General features: G+C 42.3%; 3 protein-coding genes across 3 annotated transcripts; 2 read left to right on the plus strand and 1 right to left on the minus strand.

The window, feature by feature from the left end:
• The first annotated feature begins 603 nt into the window (after window positions 1-603).
• MED31 (mediator complex subunit 31) lies at window positions 604-2,819 on the plus strand. The gene is given in 6 exon segments (XM_032707883.1): window positions 604-692; window positions 969-1,044; window positions 1,634-1,690; window positions 1,693-1,729; window positions 2,317-2,381; window positions 2,451-2,819. Coding segments are annotated over 6 exon segments (432 nt in total). The 5' UTR covers window positions 604-686; the 3' UTR covers window positions 2,642-2,819.
• Window positions 2,820-3,801: 982 nt separating this feature from the next.
• Window positions 3,802-5,867, minus strand: TXNDC17 (thioredoxin domain containing 17). Its single transcript, XM_032707428.1, has 4 exons — window positions 5,673-5,867; window positions 5,054-5,135; window positions 4,705-4,780; window positions 3,802-4,088 (listed from the first exon to the last, which is right to left on the minus strand). The coding sequence occupies exons 1-4, from the start codon at window positions 5,812-5,814 to the stop codon at window positions 4,071-4,073; spliced, it is 318 nt and encodes a 105-aa protein (XP_032563319.1). The 5' UTR covers window positions 5,815-5,867; the 3' UTR covers window positions 3,802-4,070.
• KIAA0753 (KIAA0753 ortholog) lies at window positions 5,861-19,897 on the plus strand. Its single transcript, XM_032707429.1, is given in 25 exon segments — window positions 5,861-6,351; window positions 6,815-6,891; window positions 6,893-6,926; window positions 7,141-7,753; window positions 8,255-8,361; window positions 8,624-8,686; window positions 9,485-9,557; window positions 9,560-9,699; window positions 10,786-10,909; window positions 10,912-10,995; window positions 12,056-12,227; window positions 12,229-12,250; window positions 13,361-13,433; window positions 13,436-13,529; window positions 14,269-14,305; window positions 14,307-14,359; window positions 14,518-14,555; window positions 14,558-14,604; window positions 14,844-14,901; window positions 14,904-14,936; window positions 14,939-15,008; window positions 15,692-15,768; window positions 16,443-16,562; window positions 16,661-16,886; window positions 18,772-19,897. Coding segments are annotated over 25 exon segments (2,643 nt in total). The 5' UTR covers window positions 5,861-6,261; the 3' UTR covers window positions 18,890-19,897.
• Window positions 19,898-21,437: the final 1,540 nt, after the last annotated feature.

Consider the following 21,437-nt stretch of genomic DNA (forward strand, 5'->3'; position numbering starts at 1 on the left):
GATTTTCCCCCTGCACGGCAGGAGCGGCGTCCTCGGGGCAAAGCCAGTGATGTAAAACCGAACGTGGGTCGTTTAAAATCGGTTTGTTACCAGTACACTGGTTTGTACTGTGATTTCTGAGTTCTTTGGGGTTTGCCATGAGCTGCAGCAGAGCACCATGAGAAGGGAGGAATTTGAACCCCATATTCAGTGTGGGGTTTATTTGGACAAAGTGGGATCTCTGAACAGATAGGCGATGCTCAGCTGCTGTAACCTGGCAGGAGCTGCTCCCTCATCCGCGGAAGGGACGGGATGCTGTTTGTTGTGCTCAGCTCCCGATTCCTGAGTGCCTACAGGTTTCTGTGCGATATCGGTACGAGGGAAGTGCTCGCTCCGAGCAGCGTGCGGGGAACTGCGGGCACTCGCGTGTGCGGAAACCCAACACTTAAGGAGCACTCGTCCGTGGGGTGCAGTTTCAGTGCCCGGGGAGGGGCGCGGGGCAGAGATGCTGTCAGCGAACAGCTGGAGACGGGAAGGGACGTTCCGCGGGCACCGCCCCCGCAGCGGGACCCGCCCCGACACCGCCGTTGCTGGGCAACCGCCGTTGCTGGGCAACCGCCGCCGCGCTCCCGGCGTGCTCCGCGCCGCGCTCGGGCCTGTGGCGGGGGCGCGCCCGCCGCCATCTCGTGCGCGCGGCCTGGACATGGATGCAGGTGCGGGGCCGGGACGGGGCCGCTGTGGGAGCCTCCGGGGCCCTCGGAGCCTCCGGGGCCCTCGGAGCGCCGGCTCTGCCGGGACCGCCCAGGCCGAGCGCTCGCGGCCCGGGAGAGGCCACAGGGGCGCTGGGGCCGCTCTGAGCCCGCAGCCCCAGAAGGCCCCGCACGTTCCTGCCCCCGGCCGGGGCCGCGTTTGTCCCGGCTGACACCCTGACCGCGCTTACTTTCAATCTGTTGCGTGGGTCCAATTCTTACTGTTTTCTCTTGTATCAGATGATACAGAAATCGACTTCGATTCCAGCTGGAGTTGGAGTTTGTTCAATGTCTGGCAAATCCAATTACCTCAACTGTGAGTACTTAAATACCAGGACCCTAAGGTTAATATAGTTTAATGGTGTTTAATATTCTAATAATGTTAAACAGGGAGAGAGGGCTAAACAAAGAAAAGGGAGTGGGCTTTCACAGCATAAAGGTAGTCTGTAAATAATTGCCTGTTTAACAGGTGGATTTTTTTTAAAATGCAAAGTCTTACTTGTCGAAATGCAAAAAGCATCTATTTGGTGGAGAAAAAATAAGTTCAAGTCTGTATTAAATAGTAATGTTAGCAGTATTCCTTTATCTGAAAACAGAATATTACTATTGTGAATAGTTTCAGGTACTATACTTAACTCCCTGCTAATTTTGATGCTACAATCAAAGATTTCCTGTTTCAAAAACTGTTCCATTGGATGAAGGATACAAACTGTAAGAGAAGTGAGAGTAATTTATTATTTTGTTGACTTAAAAATCTTACTTTCTCTGTGGTTTTTTATTTGTCCAATATAAATTATCAAAATTCAATGTAATGATAAAGCTTTTACTCTGTGAATAGGTGTTCTTCAAGTGTGCAGATTTTTTTCACTCATCTGTACTGACAATTCCTTGTCATTTTATTTCAGTTCTTGCACAAAGAGGCTACTTCAAAGACAAAGCTTTTGTAAAGTATCTTAAATATTTACTTATTGGAAAGAACCTGAATATGCAAAATACCTGAAGTAAGTGATAAAATCCGTTAGGTTTCTGTATTTTAATTTTTTGGCATTGACCTGTTATGTACCGTATAGCAGCGTGTCAGGGTTTGGTTTCTCCTGTAAACTGACCTTTGGCCTCCCTGCTGGGGTTAAATGCAGCGTAGATTCTCCTCTTTCCACCAGTCCGAATGTAGCAGGAATGGGCAAAATTATAAAACTTATATCTCACGAGTTGTGTGTGGAATCTTCCTTTACAGCCTTTATCTGCACTTTCCATTGGTTTAAGCTGTTGAACATCAGGGTACTACTTCAGTTAGGCCCCACAAGTGCATTTTAAGATTAATTTTGCATTGTCGATGCTACATGAGAAAAGGATGATTTTGTGTTTTTGCAAATGTGCAAATTCCTTCAGTTTTTGGGAAAATTTTTTTGTCATGTTCTTTTAAATGGGCTCTGGAAACAGGTGATGTAATTGTTATAGATTTGCTGTATCAACCGAGCCATTGGGGAAGCTCGTCTAAGCAAGCAGGAATGTGCATTTGCAAACTGGACTGGCCTTGTTTCCTGGCCTGATGCTGCAGTTACCAAGTCAGTGTGTGGAATGTGTGCAGGCTGAAGGGGTTTCACACTGGGGTAAAGCACATACGTGACAACACTAAAGTAATGACCTTCAAAAGTACTGGAGACTCCAGATCTAGTGTCCCTTGTAAAAAGCTGTATTAATGTGTGTTTATTTTTAACCCAGTATCCTCAGTGTTGCATATGTTAGAGCTGCTCCAGTATGAACATTTCCGCAAAGAACTGGTCAATGCTCAGTGTGCCAAATTTATTGATGAGCAACAGATCCTCCACTGGCAGCACTATTCCCGGAAAAGGATGCGCCTCCAGCAGGCACTGGCTGAGCAGCAGCAGCAAAATAACACCTCTGTAAAATGAAAAGCCATGGAGTAGCCATGATAAGGTGTACTTTGTGTCAGTGAACTATTTACAGGAGAGGAATGAACCCCTGTGTAGGTTTGGCTCTGGATGCGTGTCCATTTGGATTTATCAAATGACTGGGGTTGTTTTGTTTCGTCAGCGCCTTTAGAGACTAATAAACACCTAATGCAATTTATTATGTAGCACGGACAATTTGTAAGAGCTTTACTTAGCATTGTTACTAATTTCTCTTGATTTTGAAAACAAACGGATTTGTTACTTACTGATATCAGTATCTACAAAAAGTATAGCTCCAAAGGCTGTCCCTAGGAGGCCTTGTTCTCTGGAGAATAATGATGTGTCTTAGCGTGACTGCTGCTTACAGCCGCGGGACAAGCAAAGGCGAAGTGACAATACTCTACAAATCCAGATTGTGGGTTTTTTCCTTGAAACCAAGCTGAGCTATTACTTGGCATTTCTGCTTCCCTGGCAGTCATTGCTGCTGGGAGTTTGGCAGGGTTTTCCTTACACATATTGTACAGAGAGAAGTCAGTGTACAAGACAGGGAGTGGAGCAGAGGTAAGTGCTGATAGACTGTGCAGATACAGAAGGAAACAGGTGTAGCTCCGTTCCATTAAACTCAGCTTCCTTGAATCTTGGTCTCTGCCCTGGCAGCAGTGGCTGCTCTGGGGCCTCTTTACAGTCCATGTAGTGAGAACAATGTGTGGGGGAAACGTGTGTTGCTGCTTGGAGTACTGGAGAAGCACTTGCTACTTATTCCTGTATGTTTTTTATTGTAAGAACGCAGCTCTTGGCAGCTGCCAGGGTTTTAATTTTCATATTTCAGATTGTATTTGTGGTGCATTCGGGCTACATTTCCTGTCCTTGTAGGAGCAGGTGCTCCAACTGTCAGCCATTAACATGCAATCAGTGACACTGTCAGCCTTCACCTTATCACACTTGGACTGACCAGAGAAGCCATTAAACATCTTTGGCATTGAAAATTTATCGTAACAGCATCAGTAGCTATGTGGTCAGATTTAGGAGGTACAAGGAGGTTTTTCTGTTTCTCCCCTTCCCCCTTACTCACTATGATAAATGTAACTTGGCAGTTATTGTTCAGTAAGCACAGGCTGCTCTCAGTCTCTTAACATGAGCTCAACTCCTTTGAAAAGAGGCTGTTTACAAAGTCAAGTTTATTTGAACATGAAAGGAAAGATACAGTTTTTTGTTGTAAGACTTCAGTGTAAGGTTTGGACCCAGAATTTAATAACACTTCTCTTGACTAGTCTGAAGTAATTAACCATGAAAGTTTTAACAGAGGTCAATGATTCCTTAAAAGGACACTGCAGTAATTGAGATTACCATCTTCATCAATGATTGGCTAATGAGGGATTTAGTCTTCAGTAAACAACATCTGCACAAGCTCTGCTTTAAACATTCTTCTTCAACCAGCGTTCTGAGGCTGAAAGAGAAGTTGACAAGTTTTAGGGGCAATCAAAACCTGCTGTAGCCAGAGCCATCTGTACACACTAATATTAGCCACACCCAGCAACTGGGTCCTGAGGAGGGGGGTAAGTGGGGTGAAGGAAGTGAGGTAAGAATAACTGAACATTCCTCAGGGGTTTCCTGACCTTGGAAGAGACATTCTAAGAAAGTAATACTAACTTAAATAACATGTACAGTTAAAACTCGAGCTGCAGTCTGAGTCGAGTGTACTGCACATAACTTGTTTCGCTCCCGTATTCAGCGTTTGGATTTTTTCAAAAGCTGAGGAGCTGCAAGTGAGGAAGCTTAACAGTATGTAGCTTAAGAATCTTCTCAGCCCCTCAAGTGCTACAATCAAGTGTACATATTCGCTTTACTGCATGTTTATTAGAGACAACATTACAGAGGGAGCAGAGTGGTTTCTCTCTTGAGGCCTGTTGAGGCAGGAGGACTGCATGGCAGGGCTGTTCTGAATGTTCTGCTCTCCTTGAACAAGAGAGGGTTCTTGGAGAACTAATTCATTTACAGCCCGAAGCTCCTGCCACTCCCCATTTCAGCGCCTGTAGATCCAGAACATACATCAAATCACTTACTGTTCCATATTTAAGTAGTGTAGGCACTCCTGTTAGTTTCAGATTCCTCCTGAATTCATTGTTGGGATCCTTCCAGCTGTTCAGAAAGAAGGGGTTAAGCACAGCTTGTAGAGGGGCATTTTGAAGTTAAAATTTCTTCAAAGGGATGATTCAAAGGCCTTTGCCTCATGCCTTCCCAACCCACTTCTTAGAACAAGCATGCAGTTCACATTAGAGATGGTGAAGACCTCAAAAAAGGATTGATTCCTCACAGAAAAGGGCAGTTCAGTCAGTTTGTTCAACGGGTTAGTTAACCACCAGTCCACCGATGGCAAAGTTATCCCAGTTGCTGGCATTCAAAGTTACTTACTAGGCTCTATCTCCCACTAGGCAGTAGATGAAAACCGACTCATCAGGCAGGTTATGAAGTTCCTTCCTCACAACTGGTTCAGCTAGAGAATAATTTTTAAAATCTATCAGTAGTTAATACTTGTACTGTGTTACAGAATCACATGGATTTACTTGGACTAGCAATGCTGCTAATTAACGTTTGGTCTGCTTCAGTCAGGGATCCGTCTTTCATTTCACCTGGCTATCCGCAAGCTTTGCAATGTATTACATGCTCAACGTCGAGGGGACTGGTCTTGGCCAATTTCTGCTCTAACAAGTAAGAAAACCACTTTTCCTGCCGATGCAGCAGCACGGCGGGGGGACGGCTCCTTAAGGCACTGCCGCGCCTCGACACGTACGGCAGAGGCGAATTACCTGCCCGTCGGACTGTGGGTTTGCTGGGCCGCGCACCAGCCTTCGAACGGCCCGGGCCGGCCCGTGCTCGCTGTGGGTAACGAACCGGGCACAGCCCGTTCGGTTCGCCAGGGGGAACTGCGGCTGGAGCCTGGCACCGTCACCGGGGCTGCCGTGCCAGCCCGGGGTGTTCCGGGAGGGCTCCCGGGGCCGACGCAGCCCGCGCTCCCCCCCGCGGGCCTCACCCGTCACGCAGTCAGGGCACCAGCTCCTGCCCTCGGCGTCCTTGTCGCCGCAGAAGAGCGCGAAGATGGGCCGGCCGTGGTAGCGCTGCGCCGTCCGTACGAACTCGTCGTACCCGCGAACCTCCGTCTCCTCCCAGCCCATGGCGGCGGCAGCTCCGCCCGCCCCGCGCGGCCGCCGTAGCTGCGCGCGCTCCCGGCGGCCCCCGCGGCAGCAGCGGGACCGGGTTCGAACGGCGCGCGGCGGGTCCCGGCGCAGTGCGGCCCGCTCTGCCTGCCCTCCTCCGCTCTCCTTTCCTCCCTCCTCCCCGCCTGCCCTCCTCCGCTCTCCTTTCCTCCCTCCCTCCCTGCCTCCCGGCAGCGCCCGGAGTCCGCCGGTGCCGGTCCCGCCCGGACGCCGTGGAGGCTCTGGGAGGCAGCAGAGGCCGCCACTCTCTGTTCTCCGCGGCTCCTCAGGCCGGTTCTCCCTCTGTTACTCACATCAGACTCGGGATTGCTTTCGAGAGTCTGAAATCACGGCTGGTTGTTCTCACGTTCACAGCTGTGATCACAAGCAAGGGACAGCAGCGAGATTTGCTCTCAAGCCGATGCGATGGGGCCAAGCAAAGCACCGCTGTTTGATGATGCGTTTGCATTCTCCACCCAGCAATACAGGAATGAAGCAAAGGCTTTACAAACACAGGTACCATTGTTTTCTGCAGTGATGCTGAGTTGGTTTCCATTTGTGATTGTTACAAAACGATGATTATGACCCACTTCCCGAGACAGCCCACCGAGGAGTGTGATACTCGCTTTCCTGATGCTGTCACATATAATCTTGACACTGTCTTTTGTAAGGTAGAGATTCAAGAACTAGATCCGTAAATATTCTTAACTGTCTGTTGTGGTTCAGTCCCAGTAGGCAGCTGAGCACACAGCCGCTCGCTCACTCCCAGTAGGATGGGGAAGAGAATTGGAAGGTCATAAGTATGAAAAATTGTGGATTGAGATAAAGGCATGTTAATAGAGAAAGCAAATGCTGTGTGCACAAGCAAAGCAAAATAGGGAATCCAGCCATTTCCACAGCTTCATTGCATGTAGCAGTGACTTGGGAAGACAAATACTGTCACTCCAAACAGCTTCCCCTTCCTCCTTCTTTCCCACAGCTTTTACTGCTGAGAATGATGCCACACGGTGTGGAATATCCCTTGGGTCAGTCAGTGTCAGCCATTCCACATGTGTCTCCTCCCAGCTTGCCCACCCACAGGTTACTCACTGGTGGGCAGAGTGAGGAGCAGAAAAGGCCTTGAGCCGCTTAGCAAGAATGAAAACACTGGTCTGCTGTTAGCACAAATCCAAAACAATGCTGTCATGACAGGATACATGCTAATATAAAAGAAGATCCAATTTCCTTACTGTTAGACACTTGAGTTGCATCACCTGTGTAAAGTGTTCTGTGTAACATCAGATTTTTTTTTTACACTTTGAACAGCTCCAGTTTAATAGAAATGTTCCTGCAGTTCCAGAGAATTTGGCTCTCAGATTCTCTCACCCCCGCCCAATCATAATAGAAAAATTGAAGGCATCCAGTGATCAGAGAAATCCAGCTGCAAGTGAGGACCCCAACCTGAGAAGCTCTGGCATGTTCTCAGTGGTATCTGAAGAAAAACTGAAACTGGCTGTTCAGTTGGCCAAAAGGGACATCAAACGAAGGCGTCTTGAAGAGCAAGCGAAACAGCAAGTGTTTGGAAACGTGGTCAGTAAACCATTGTGGACCCACAAGTCACAACAGCAGAATACCAAAGTATTTGCAACTCCAGGAAATAAAAATGCACTGAAGTCTCAAACTCACTTGCCAGGTCAGCAGAGGCTTGACCAGCCTTCCCAAGGGGAGTCTGCCAGCTCTGACAGAAATGTTTCTCTCTGTGTAGCTAAGGAAGGAAGGCCAAGATCAGCTGTTTTGGACTCTCCACCCACCCATGACACAGGACCAGACCTCAAACCAAATTTAAACAAGAAAGAACATAAAAATATGCAGGAAATCCTATGTCTGCAAAAGGAATTGAGGAGCTATGTTCAAAAAATTGAAGAAATGATTAAAAAAGGTGTAAGACTGAACAATAATTATGTTATATAAATGTACAGTAGTTTGTTGATTTTTTTTCCCACAGTTGTTTGGCTTGGATTAGAATTCAAATTTATTTCTGAATTTTTGAGAACCTTCTTTTTTTAAAAAATAGATAAAAGCCAGAACAGCTTGCCAGGTTAAGCAATTGGTTCTTTTGTAATAACTAGCAGGAGGTGTAACCATTCCTAATTTTGAGTGCTTTATCTGCAACTTCGTCATAAAACTAATTGGTCACGTGATTTTTTTAAGCTATACTAATAAGCTATATTGTATAAGATCGTTTAGTCAAATTCTAAATAGAAACACAATCTAGAGTTACAGTAATTAATTTACATTACTGCTAAAGGAACCCCCACAAATATGTGATTTGGTTCTGCATGGCAGAGGTTTATTGTTAAATTATGTCTGTTGTCATGGCTTAATTGGGATTTTCACATGTTAAATTAAGACATAAAACATTAAATTCTATGCTTTTTAGGGAGAGATACAGAACTTTCAGATCCTGAGATCAAGCAGCGACTTTGCACTAGGAGACGGCAACAAGCTGCACGGTCAGCTCGGCTGCTGTACGTGCTCCAGCAACAGGTAGGAACCCGCATTTTGAACTGGCATGCACAGTAGCTAGTTTATTGTGATGAATTTGACAGAAACAAACTGAAACAAAAGAAATTCAATCAGGTTATCTCTGAACTTCCACAGCATTTTAGTTTAGATCTGAATGGTGTGACTAATTTCTCTCATGGCTGAAGTCCAAAATTTGGACTTTGTTACAGCGACGATTTATTGTTCATTTATAGGCACAGAGTGAATTCTGACTGATGTTCTCCTCTCCTTTCTTGATAAACAGGTAAAAGAAATCCAGGATGATTTAGAGAAACTGAGTCCTCATACAATCAAACACACTAAAAAGGTAAGGTGTAATTATCCTTCAGGCTATAAATGACTTATTGACAGAGTTTTCTAGATAATTGTTTGATTATCTGGGTGCATCTGAGCCCTCTTCAGAAAGATTTTCTTTGTATCTTACACCTTTCATCTCATTCTCACAGAAGTATGGATCACTTGGCCTGATACTGCCTTGCTTCTCTCTTCTCAGTTCTCATTTCCCTGCAGTAAAGTAGAGAGAAGGCCATTGGTCTGATTTTATGTGGCTTCTAATTCCTTCTTCATTCCAATTCCTTTTTGCAATAACAATGTGTTCTACTATTGACTGATTTTTTAAACTTCTGGGTGATGTCACTCAGTCTTACCAGCCTGATTTTTCTTCTCTGCCCAGCACCTTTCAGAAGGACAGCCCTGAGATCATGCCTACACTCTGGCTGATGTTGTCCTGTTGTTCTCTTGAGCTTTTGCATCACTTGTATTTCTTCTGTAACAAAACGCAGAGGATGGAGAATGTTTTGTGTTTGTGCAATTGTTGCATTAGGGTCCAGATTACAGTTCTGTGTTGGCACACAGAAACATCAAGACCTGTTCTACCCAGGCTGTTTCACCTGAAGCCGGCATGACATTGATAGAGGTACTGTTGGGAGGAATCTTTAGTAGATTACTTTAATGCCTGTTTTGTTTTGTCTCACAAATGGCTTAATATGCATCAGAATTATCCCAAGCCCAAGTGTTTCTCCATGAAATTTTGACAACAATTCTTCCAATAGTATAAGTATTCATAGAAACTGTAGTTATTAAAACATTTGTTTTTCATTTCCAGTCCCAAGCAGTATCCAGGCTGGCAGCAGCACACAGAGGTGCTGTACGAACCTTGCAGGCATTTGCCAATCACTTCACGATCACACAGACGAGCAGATTCCTGCCCACTACAAGGAGCTGGGCAGTCTCATTCGACAACTCTCTCTCTGCTCTGCCAAACTAGAAGGAGATTCTTCCATTTCTGACATTATCATAGATATTTTGCTGCAAGTTGAGGTAGGAAAAAAACATTTTGGTTTTGCTAAAGCAGAAAAGATGTAGTGAAATATGAGACTGTGTTAACGAAATGGCAGAATATCTTATTGGTTTTCTTTGTGGTTTTTCAAAGGCCATATTTTCTAATGTATAAATGTACTTCTAATTTGGTGGTCCAAAAGAGAGGTGCATCCTAAACACAGAAGCTACCTGCTGATGGTCTTATTGATACTGTTCCTGTCTTTCTTGGCTATGCTGCTAGAATGAGGACTGGTAGTGATAGTGGTAACAAAGCACCAGTTTCTGATTCATTTGCCATATTCAAGACTGAAAGAATTCATTTATGCATTGGTGTGTGTTATGTGTTTATTATTTTGGGATGCATGCATTAGTAATCAGCATCAGTGATGAGCATCTGAGCCTCACCCATGGTGTTGGATGCAGAAGTGTCCAGGCAGAAGATAAAGTTGTGGGTACAAGAGTTACTTAAGCTCTGTGCCTTTCAAATGGCTTTTGTTAGTGATATCTGCTGGCTTATACATGTTGTTGGTATCATAGAAAAGTTCTGATTCATGTTGCCTACTATATAAATAACTAAAAGCAAGTGCTACCAGAGCCATATTTTATTTTCCTTAAAACACTGTTAAAACTGTAAGAGCTGTTTTTATTTTTACTGTTATGAACTGCTTATGAGAACAGTAACAGTGCTAACTGCCTTCGAACAGGAGAGGAGGTAGAGTTGTTCAAGTTTAGACTTAGCATTGGAAGAAATGTCTGTATTACTGCAGTCATGTGAGCATGGGGGCTTTTTTGGTCTGTAGCCCTTGTGTTCATTTCTTTTTGAACATTCTGTAAGCAGATTATTTACTTGGGTCAATTGTGAATACAAAAATGTAAGCCTTTTCAGTAAGATTTAAGTTAATAATATGAAAAAGCTTCTACATGAACAACTTATTGGGAGTAATTGCTGTCAGAAAACAAAACAAAACAAAAAAAACCCCCAAACCAGACCAAAAAAGTTCCAGCTGCTTGGAATCTCTTGAATTTGCTTCTCTTTTTACATCAGATTTACTGAGAGAGTAATTAAAACTCTAAATATTGGTGCAGGATCTGAATTCACTGCTGGAAAACAAGCAAACACCAAAACCAGTGAAGAAATGTATTTCAGCTTCTCAGGCCAAATCTCCAAGGAACAATAAGACATTCCCAGCCCGAAAGCAGCTTCTGTCTCCAAAGGAGAAAACAAGCCTCTCATCTTAAAGGGACAGTATGGACAAGAGCCTAGAAAACCTCCGTGTGCCAGGAGTCTCTTGACTGGTTTGTATTTTGAATTACTAAGTCCATTTTTATCAGTTAACTTGCCATCTGAAGATCAGTTTTGTAGCATGTTATGTATTGTTGGTCAGAAGTGTATGTTAGCAAATCAGGCTAATGAAAGCCAGGCTGTGGTTGTTCAACTGTTCACACTGACAAGGTATTCTGAATTCCCTTGGTTTGTGCAATTTCTCTACTTCTGAGAGCAGTGGCTGTTTTATTCTTGTCAGTTGATTCCTGATAATGTCTTTTGCACAACACTCAAACTTTTGTACCTAGAGACACATTAACTGATGGGTAAGCTGAAGACTTTGGGGGTTTACTACTCGTTTGCTGTGAAACTGTTCAGAGTTGGCTTTCTTATTGTTCTTTTACTTTGTATATGAAAGGAAAGGAGCTTTATTCCTTCTCAAGGTGTTGTGAGATAAATATACCACCTGAAGTATTTTGACACCTGATGAAAGCCATTATAATTTCTTACGTTGTATATAAACTATATTAATTCTTTTTCTTCTTTATGGTGTCTTTCTCATACCTAATGATGGTTTTTACTAGAATAGTGAGTATTCCCTGCTACCCACATGTAAGGGCAAGAAGAATTCCATATGATGAATTCTTTGGCAGTCCAGGGAGACAGCATATAAGCATCTAATGGTTTCCATGTGTCTTGCAACCTAAAAAAGAATCTTTTGTTATCACTGCCTAGACCTCGCATGAAAATTACTACCAAAAGGTTTCCCATGATTTGCATGTATATGTGTTTCAAATTTATATACATATAAATATGCATATGCACACAAACTCCAAACTCTCCTGTTCATCAAAATAATGCAGGAAAGACAATTTCTTTAATACTTGTCAGGAAATACAAGGCTGGATTTTTTTTTTCTTTTTTTAAATTATGGTAGAGCTTAAAAGTTCGTGATTAGGTATACCTAGCATAACAGAGATATCAAATGTAGAAATAAAGACAATTCTTGCCCCTCTCACCTTACAAAAGTTAAAAGTTTATGTGTTATTTTTGATACAGATAAACATTGACATGTTGCAAATATTTCAGCAGTTCAAAAGGCGAACAGTTGTGCTCATGTATTTCACAATAAATACCAAGAAGAAAGTGACCCACCTACTCCAGAGAGAAATGCCACTTTACAGGGAAGCACAGATGCCCTGGTGAGAGAGAGAGCTGTAAAAAAGGACTCTGTCCTTGGAAGTGGTCCTTTGGAGAAGAAAGGCATTATTGCTTGCAAAACCACAGGTATGGAAGTGATAAATCATTTATGCTGTCTTCTACTTGTGCTTTGGGATTGTTATATAACGTAAGATACTGTCAGTGCTTAGCACTTCCTCATAATATTTCTATTCTGAGCTAGGAGACACAGTGGGATAAACTGTCATCTGCCTGTTATTTCTACTGGGTATGACTATTTTAGCAACTGTTTTTCAAAGCAGTGTTACAGTTCCTTGGAAACACATTGTACAACTAGAAACAACGAATAACAGAATTAGCAAGGAAAATGTTCACTGAAACAAGTTTCGTGCTTGAAGTTAGCATGGTTTTTTCAAGTTGAAATTAAAGCTGAAGTTTCTTCCTGTTGGTAATCCTCTGTCACAAAAATGCACTCAGCAGTAATGTCATGCTAGTGTTAGTAGAAGAATATAAGTTAGGCAGACTTACTTAATTGATTAGAAATGATAAAACTTCACAATACAAGTTCTGGTTTCTGCTAAGTCTTTCTTGCAACCAGCAAGAGGCTTCTGTAATGCAAATGAGTTCTTAAAAGACTAGTGCTAGATTTTATAAATAGGTGGAGTTTTTTTATTCCTTCCTCAAAGTGTCATCCTCAGCTTGAAAATTCAGATCTGCCGCAGTAACGTAGCTGTATGTATATGTAACTTACTGCTTCCCATCCCTGTGTGGCAGTGAGAAATGTGGGCAGAAAGGTTGAACATTTCAGCATTTCATACTGAGGGGACGAGTCTAAGTGACCTTGTAGCAAATACAAAAGTGGTGACATTATAGTTTTGTGGCTGAATAAAGGTTACCTTGGAAACCTTCTATTTGGATTTATTAAGAGTTAAATAGAGTCTAATTCTGAAAAATTAAAAATAAGTTTTTTCCCCATGAAGGGCAACATTGGAAAAGTTGGAACTGTTTGCAAAAATAACAGTTACAGGATCAAGCATATATTCTTTTCAGGCACAGCTGTACTTCCTTTTAAAGCAGTTGTAAAACCTCCACATATGTCAACTGTGCAGCAAAGTCAGCAGGCATGACTTCAAGACAAAATCTGAAGCAAAATGCAAAATACTTTAATAATTCAACAACTGGAATATAAGTTCTTAATGTGATGGTGTTAATTTTAAGGGAATGGTGAAACCTCTGAAGTCACGACAGGTACGCCCTCGAGGAAAGCAGGCTGGATTTCGAGAGCCAACTATAGCTTTCAGCTAAAAGAGACCAAACGACCTGCTAAGGAGAGCAGAATTCCCTGCCCTCCTCCAAAGCCTCCAGCTCTGCCTGTTCCACCTAAGCGGTATGTTCACAGTCCTGGGGCACCCATCCTTACCCTGCTTCCCAGTGGGAATGCTGCTGGCTCTGTGCTGGTAACTGGGACAGAGTTGGCCTGGCTGCAGCCCAGGGTGGCCAGTGGCACAGCACAGCTCTCTGCCAGATGGCCCAGAGCAGCTCACTCCTAAAGCCCAGGAAGAGCCAAGGCTTTAGGCTTTTGCCTGAGTTGCTGCTTGGGAGTCAAGGCCCAACTGTGCAAGGCAGGGCAGTGACAAAACACAGCAGGCAGAGTGGGTATTCACAGCAGTGCATTAAGAAGGTAAATAAATATTATCTCCCTGTTCCAGAAGGACAAAATACATATTTTGTCTCAGACAACAATAGAGTGCAGGTTTGTTTACTTTAAAGTATATTTAACATCCAGTTAGACCAGGGCTCCCCAAATTTAGGTTGCTTTGGGATTGGTGTTTGTGGCAGTTGAAGCAAGAGGTCCAGGTGCTGGATCTGTACTAGGCAGTTTGCAGGGTAAGATGAGGAGCTCATTTCTCTGGGCCAAGTACTTCTATTTGCCAAAGCAGAAACTTAATTCAAGATCCCTGGTTCTCAACGAAGTTTTCTGGCTTATATGGTCTTACAGTCAGCATTAATTTCTCTCTAAAGTTTCTTGCAACTTTTCCAAACTAATACTCAAAATCATATTATTTCATTCTTCAGTTATTAGAATGTGCATTTTGTAACCCTTTATGTTACTGTGCTTTCTGAAGACTAGCGAGGCTTGAAGCGGAAAATTCAAGAGGAGTGAAGGTTTCTAACTGACCTTCGCAGAGGAGAAATAAAAACAATACAAAAGTTGAGGTATTACTTTGAAGATCTTATAACTGGTGTCAGATATGATATGAGCTTCTCCACATTCCAGCAGTCTCCCTAAAAGTAAACTTATGTATTTGGGGTTTTTAAATTATTGTTGTCATACCAAGTTTCAAAATGGCATGTTGTTGTTCTTTTTTGTGCAGGTCACAAACTGTTTCTCCAGCCCCCTGTGCAGACAAAGCATGAAGGAGGTACAGGAGTGGTCAGAACCTCTGGTAGACAGCATGCAGGTAGTACAGGCAAGCTTATGCCACTGGGGGAAGGATGCCTGGAGAGCTGTCAAACATTTATAAAGGGGCAACTTACAGTTTCTTTTCAACTTAATGCAAGTGGTTTGGTTTGGGTTTTTTCTTTCTTTTTGTATGGCTTTGTGTCTTTTGTTTTCTGTGGTATTGTTTGAGTTTCGGATTTTTTAAGTAGCAGGGTGATTTTTTTTTTTTTTTTTTTTTTTTTTTTTTTTGTGTTGCAGCAAAGCAGTATTCTGAGTGAAAAGCTGTTGGATGATCTTTTGGAAGATACTGCTCAGGAACGTGGAGCGTGGAGCAGCACGAGAGGCTCCAGACCAGGGCCTGCCTATGGCTGACACTCATAGTCTAGAGTCAATGTTGCAAAGAATGGAAGAAATTGAAGTAAGATTTTCTGCCTTGGTTGTTCTCATTAGTGCCAATTTCTTGATTACTGTCCATAAATTGTAATATCTCTAAGTATCTACATTCTTAAATGAAGCAAGGAGTGACTGAATCAGTGTCTGAAATCAAAGACCAGGGAGGAGTCTGTGCTTCCAGCAAAACACAGTGTAAGATCAGGAGCAGAATGTTTGATGAATCTATTGCTCTAGGCTTGGCAGACCTGAGTTTGCTTTCCACCTCAAGACTTTGTGGCTTAGATAACTGTACATGAATGGGAGAATCAGCATGGTGATTCAGGGCAACATGGGGAAGTCAGACAAATACACAGTTATCTGTGCCCTTATTTATTCATCTTTCCATGTAAATGTTCGTAAGTTTATAATTTACTTGACTTGAGCTTTCTCATATTGCTTTCTTAAAAGAAGGCACGAAGGTTCTTCAGTTGTTTGGCTGAGGGCTGTTGGTCTAAAATGGGAGGAGTTACCATGGGACTGGCAACTAGTTTCATATTTAAGTATGGCATTTTGAACAAGATAAATATCTGTGATTTCACTCCCCCCCCTCTTCTGTGTTGTGTTACCAGCCGAAATAAGGCTGCTTTGCCAAGGAGGATCATGACCTAGTTTCCTATTGAGTGATAATCAGGTATGTGGGTGACTGACTGCTTTGTGTGTTCCAATACAGAGACACGGGAGAGTGTCCGCAGGAGAATCACCCAGATCGTGGACACTGACTCCCACTTCTGGGCCCAGCAAGACAAAATGGGTAACTGTTTTCTGTAATGCCACTGGATTTTCCTATAATCTGTAACTTTAAATTCAGATGTTTTGAAATCAAGGTCATTGGATTATGTGTGATCAAATAGCACCATCCAGACACATTTTTACTACAGGTACTTCTTTCAAAGGACAGTTTCTAAAATGTAGCTCTAAAAGTCGATACTTTATCAATATTCCTGTTTTTATCCTACTATTTGATTGAGTAGCACAGTGAAGCTACACTGATGTGAGTATCTGATTACATACAGACTTTACTGGAACTGTGTTGTTTACACAAGTTGTAAAATCTCACAATATGACTGGTGAAGATTTAGCCCAAATCTGTATGGACTTTTTTTCCATGTCTTGAATTTACTGCCAGGTTTAATAGACTGCTAGTTTTACAGTGGTATTTTCTCTCTCTCTGCTAGAAGTATCCACTGACAGCACAAATGATTTATACTAAAAGCAGCATTTCTAAAATGCTCAGCTTTAATACACTAAGCTCTTGGAAACGCTATACTGAATTTGCATTTTAGGGGCTTCTCACTTTCAATTCTTCACTTACCTGAAGGAGTTCCCCTTAAAAGAAGCAAAAGTCTTTGTGAGGACCTTATCTGCAGTAGATGTAGTTTTCCTTTTTCAAAGAAACAATTTTAAATGGTATTTTCTTCCTTCTAGAACAACAAATGGCATCAACAGCTGAAAGACTCACATCTCCTCATCCAATTCAGATAACCAAATTAATTGGACACACAGAGCTAGAAACAAACATTTTATTTGAAAAACCTTTTGATGGCAAGTAAGTGGAATATTTGCATGAGATCTGTGTGACTTCGTTATAGTGTTTTCAAAAAGAGACTTGAAAATCTAGTTCTGTTTTGATATTTTTATATTTCCAGTGATTGATGAAAACAAAGAAGCAGAGGAGAAATTGCATACTGGAAATGACATTCTGCACCCCTTGGCTTTGAACTCTCTACAGAAAGCGTGCTCTGTGTCTCTGTCTGTGCCAAGCCATATGCTCCAGAGCATCTTGGATTATAACAGCAGATACAAGCATCATTTAAAGCTCATTTCCCATGAGGTGGTGGGCAGTTTCAACCCATGGCAGATTGCTGAGAGGTATATGGACTGTCTTTGTGATTTTGAAGTGAATGTATCAGCTGACAACAGGTCTTTCTGTTTTTACTCAGGAGAGGAGTGGGGAGGTGACATTTAAATTCCAGACTGAAAGCCAGAGGCAGTTGGCTCTTAGGCTGTTTCTCTACTGGTACTAGGTATTCATGGATTTTGAAGGTAGTTGGATAAAACCAAAGGATATGGGAGCAGAATGTCCATCCCTTGCTATAAATAGAAGATGTGAAGAAACAGTAAACTGCAGTCTCTCTACTGTTCACTTCCTGGCAAAAATTGTTTCTCAGGCTGAATGTCTGCTAAGCAGCAGAGCAATATAAGCCAAAATACCCACTTTTGCACTGAAGCTTGAGTAAGTGTTTTGATTACTTAGTAACAGCTTTAGCAAGTAAATTACATCACTGGTTATCATTTCCTTGCACTTCTTTGAGTAATTACCTACAATTGCCTAGAAATAATTTTCAATATGTATGATACATTTAAAAAATCACCTATTGGTCTTATAAAGTCCAGCCCAAAGAAAGCATGGAAATACAGGATGAATTTGAAACCTTGCTAGCCCTGTTCTTTCAGAACTGCAGGAATACTGGCACAACATCAGTTGGCATAGAGGGGACATTAATTCCCTGCAGAGTGGAAATGAGAATGCATCTGACTATGGGAGAAGAGATGAGAGAAGAAAACTCTGGAGTATTAAGAAAGAATTGCAAAACCTAACTTCAGTGGTTGTAGATGGGACAGGTTCCCGTATTTGTCTGTATTGGCAGATTGGGAAGATTTGTATTGGCAGATTGTCTGGGAAGATTTGTATTGGCAGATTGGACATCAGGCTTAATTGCCAAGAATCTTTAAATTTCAGCATACATTTTTAATGTAGTAGCATTGAAATCAGTGATACAGCTTGTTTGATTGGCATCTGCATAAAGTGTTTTCAGGAACAGGAACAGGTCCTGCAATATTTGAGATAACTGGCATGCATAAAGCTACTCCTCTGTGTTGCTGATTTGCCCAAGTGTGGATAAGTAGGCACACGTTGTAATAACTGTGATTAGACCACTGTATTTGAATCTGCTGAATCAACCCACTGAAACAGAGCTTGTCAGTGCTCAGTGCTGTCATCCTGCCTTCTGAGCTGTGCTGCCTTCAGTCCCTGGTGTGAGATTGGCCCTGCCAGGGCTGGCACCTCTGTGGGACTGGCAGGTGACCCTCCTCCTGACAGTGGGTGCCACGGCTGCCACGTGCCCCATGCTCGGCAACTGCAGATGCAGCCAGTCCCTGGCAGGTTTGGGGACTCTGAACAGCCCCCGAGGTTGTTGGGCTTGGGAGCACCAATGTCTTTTGGAGCACATGCAGAACTGCAGAGTTCTCAGGAGGCCAGTAAACTACTGTATATTTACACACAAACAGTTTTCGTTCTGTAACAAACATCTACTGTGGTCCAGAGATTACTGAAAATTGATATTTTACTCAAAACATTTCTGCTCAGTAAGGCCTGATTCAGTGACAGCTAAAATCAATAAAAAGCTTCCTATTTACTTCAGTGGCCTTTGGATGAGCACCATAGTATGTTCACTCTTACTCTCAAAGCAGAATTAGTATCTTAAGAGTTTGAAAAAAGGAAACAACTGAGATCTCTCAGTACTTTTATGCTTGAAGTATGCCCTTTGCTATGAACCAGAGTGAGGATAGAATTTCTGCTATCTTATACAACCCATATCAGAACATGTATCGAATCCTTTCTTGGGCTAAGCAGTAGAAAGAAAAAAGTATACCTTTTAAAATCAGAGCACTGATATCAATAGCATGAATGACTGAAATTTGAAATCTGACTTTCTGAACCTTTTCCTCTATTTTTGCCTTCCCTCTGCCTCAGTCTTGCAGAGCAACTGACAGAAGAAGCCCTGTGTGATGTGGCAGCAGAGCTGCAGGATGTTTGTGAGGACTATGCAGAAGCTGTGTTCACGTCAGAGTTTTTGCAACCAGTGCAGTGAATTCTTTCCCCCTGCCCCATCAACATCAGCCTCAGCCTGACAGTTTGTGAGATTCTCTGCACCAGATCTTCATCAAGGATTCTCAGGTTTTTATAAAACCATTACAAATAGTGTTCTCCTTTTCAGATGTTGTCTGACCACCATGCTTAGCACACACACTGGGATGAGTTCTTTTGGGGATGTGGCAATCCAAGGAAGGTTTCTCGTGGCACAGCACAAGTAGAGGTAAACATTTGGCACTGGCTGTACCTGCAGACCTGCTTGGGCTCTTGCCATTGCCTTCAGAATGAAGTCCCTTAGTATCTCTGGTACATCATGCATAGACAAATGAGACCTTTCAATAGAAGCTCATCATAGAGATCTTTTTTTTTTTTCCTTAAACTAGTCCAAAATGTTATATTTTATTAGCATTTAGTGATTGAAACCCACATTCCTTTCTCTTAAGAACCCTATTGAAATCAAGAACAACAAAATAAATGAACAATTGTCATTTCTGCAACATTGAATTAACTTGTTGTTTCAAGTAATCAAGGTACTGGTTTGGGCTATGTCTGCAGGGAGCACTGAGTCATAATTATTTATGTAGTATTCTAGGAAAATGCAAGTTCAACCTGTGAGGTAACCCTAAGAACAATATGACAGTCTGTTTCCTTTGTCAAATATTGTTCAACCTATAACAGATTAATTTTTAACCTTCTAAGATTATTTTTATTTTCTCTAATTAGAACATAGATTTTAAAAATAATTTTGTTTTTATTCATGCCAGGTGTTTGCTATTTTGTTTGTCTTGAAATTTACTTCAAATGTAATGATGTAAATGTTACTGCTCATGTGTGACTTTGCTGATACATGATTCTATAATTTAAAATAGTTAATTTCTAAGATTATAGAGATAAGCCTGGTTTAAGTCAAAAATACTAAAGCCATAGTGCCTCTATGTATGTGTATATATGTTTGTGAAATTATTTTCAAGATATTTTATTTTTAATAAACAACACTTATTTCTTATGACTGAACACAGTTTTAATTTAAGATAACTTCCCTCTGAACCCATTTGGAATAGTCAGCACCCAGCATGCAAGGGAGTACCTGGCAACATTACAAGAGTCAGACTACATACATCTTGAAGTAATGTGGTCATCTGTGAAGGTAAACATACTTTCTCTCTTTTGTGAGGAGTGTCCTATGACTGAGGATGCCAAAGTAAACTTTTATTCTGAATGAGAATTTTGTGGCATTTGTGTGCCTTTTTGGATCAGAAATGTGTGGAGAGTGAAGGCTTTAGGTAGGATCCTCAACTTCACACTCTTCAGTCCCCCTGAAGGAACTTAACTAATGTATTTTGTAATGCATTATTTACACAGGCAAGCTAGACAATTGCAAAATTTTTAGCCTGAAAAATTTTGTAATTGTAGGGCTTCATCTTAAAGTGTCTCCACTTGTCATTGTTCCTAAGGGACAAGCCAGCACCAAGGGGGCTAAACATTATGTATGTGCATAATTCTTGTCACAATATGTTAATAGAGACTCTATGTGGAGCTGCAATGTGCAATTCCACTGCAGTTGTTAACTGTGCATCTCATGAGTCAGGTTACCTGGCTTTGCACTTACTTAAAGCCCCTGTCATGTCCATCCTGCTTTAAGCTAAGTCATGGGGGAGTACGAGAAACAGTTTCAGCTTTAAAAAGTATTTTCATGTTATTGATACTGAAGAATACATTTTCTTGGAGACTGTGCTGTTTCTTTACTGATTGTTTTCTTTATCCTTTTTGCTGTAGGAAGGGATCTCTTTTTCACTGAATAAACTCAGTCTTTGCTGCTGAGGAGTATTTTTCAAAGACTGATTTTTAATATATTTACTTTTTGGCTTTAAATGTTCTTTCAAACGGTCCCCTAATTTGCCAAGATACTTTTGGATGTGCATAACTTTTAAAGCAATTATGTAGGCAAAAGATTGCTGAATTCAGAGCTAATTCATGAGCTGCCTGAGTTTTCCTTCAAACTCTTTCTGTACCACATTATATGCATGTAAATCTAGTTACAGATTCCAGCTTTTAAAAAACTATAGAATATGGTCCCACAGCATCAAGGTTGTAGTTGGTGCTTTCCTTTGACCCCGTTTTCCCTCAGTGGAGATTTTGTTTTCAGTCTGGCTGTGCCAGAGGCACACACAGAAGCTGGGGTCACACTGACAGCCTGGGGTAGGTGCTGCAGGGAAGAGGGAGCTGTCTGGTGGCTCAAGGGGCCAAGACAAAGCAATCTCACAGTGGCCGTGAGAAGGAGGCAAGAGCCTGCATTCTGTGCGGGAGCAAATGAGCCAGGTGGCTTAAACTGGCCCCAGCTGCAGTGACTCTGGGGTTACTGGTCTTAGCCTGGATGAGAAGGTAGCCAGTGGTGAAAATGCTGCAGCTTGGACTGGGTGCTTGCAGTTACCACCTTGCTCTGCAGAAGGCGATGCTGGAATACTGTGCGTTTCCTTCTGGGGCTGGGAAAGCTGCCTGAGTACCAGCTGGAGGTATGAGCCTGGTTCCCTGCTCTGAGCTCAGCT

The sequence above is a fragment of the Chiroxiphia lanceolata genome, chromosome 20, assembly GCF_009829145.1.
Source record: "Chiroxiphia lanceolata isolate bChiLan1 chromosome 20, bChiLan1.pri, whole genome shotgun sequence".
Taxonomy (NCBI): domain Eukaryota; kingdom Metazoa; phylum Chordata; class Aves; order Passeriformes; family Pipridae; genus Chiroxiphia; species Chiroxiphia lanceolata.

What these genes read in the sequence shown, in the direction of transcription:
- TXNDC17 (XM_032707428.1), bottom strand. Translation starts at nt 5,814, where the DNA reads ATGGGCTGGGAGGAGACGGAGGTTCGCGGGTACGACGAGTTCGTACGG. An exon ending in GTGCCCTGACTGCGTGACGG is followed by an intron (nt 5,136 to 5,672) that starts GTGAGGCCCGCG and finishes ATTATTCTCTAG; the next exon opens with CTGAACCAGTTGTGAGGAAG. An exon ending in CTAGTGGGAGATAGAGCCTA is followed by an intron (nt 4,781 to 5,053) that starts GTAAGTAACTTT and finishes CTTTCTGAACAG; the next exon opens with CTGGAAGGATCCCAACAATG.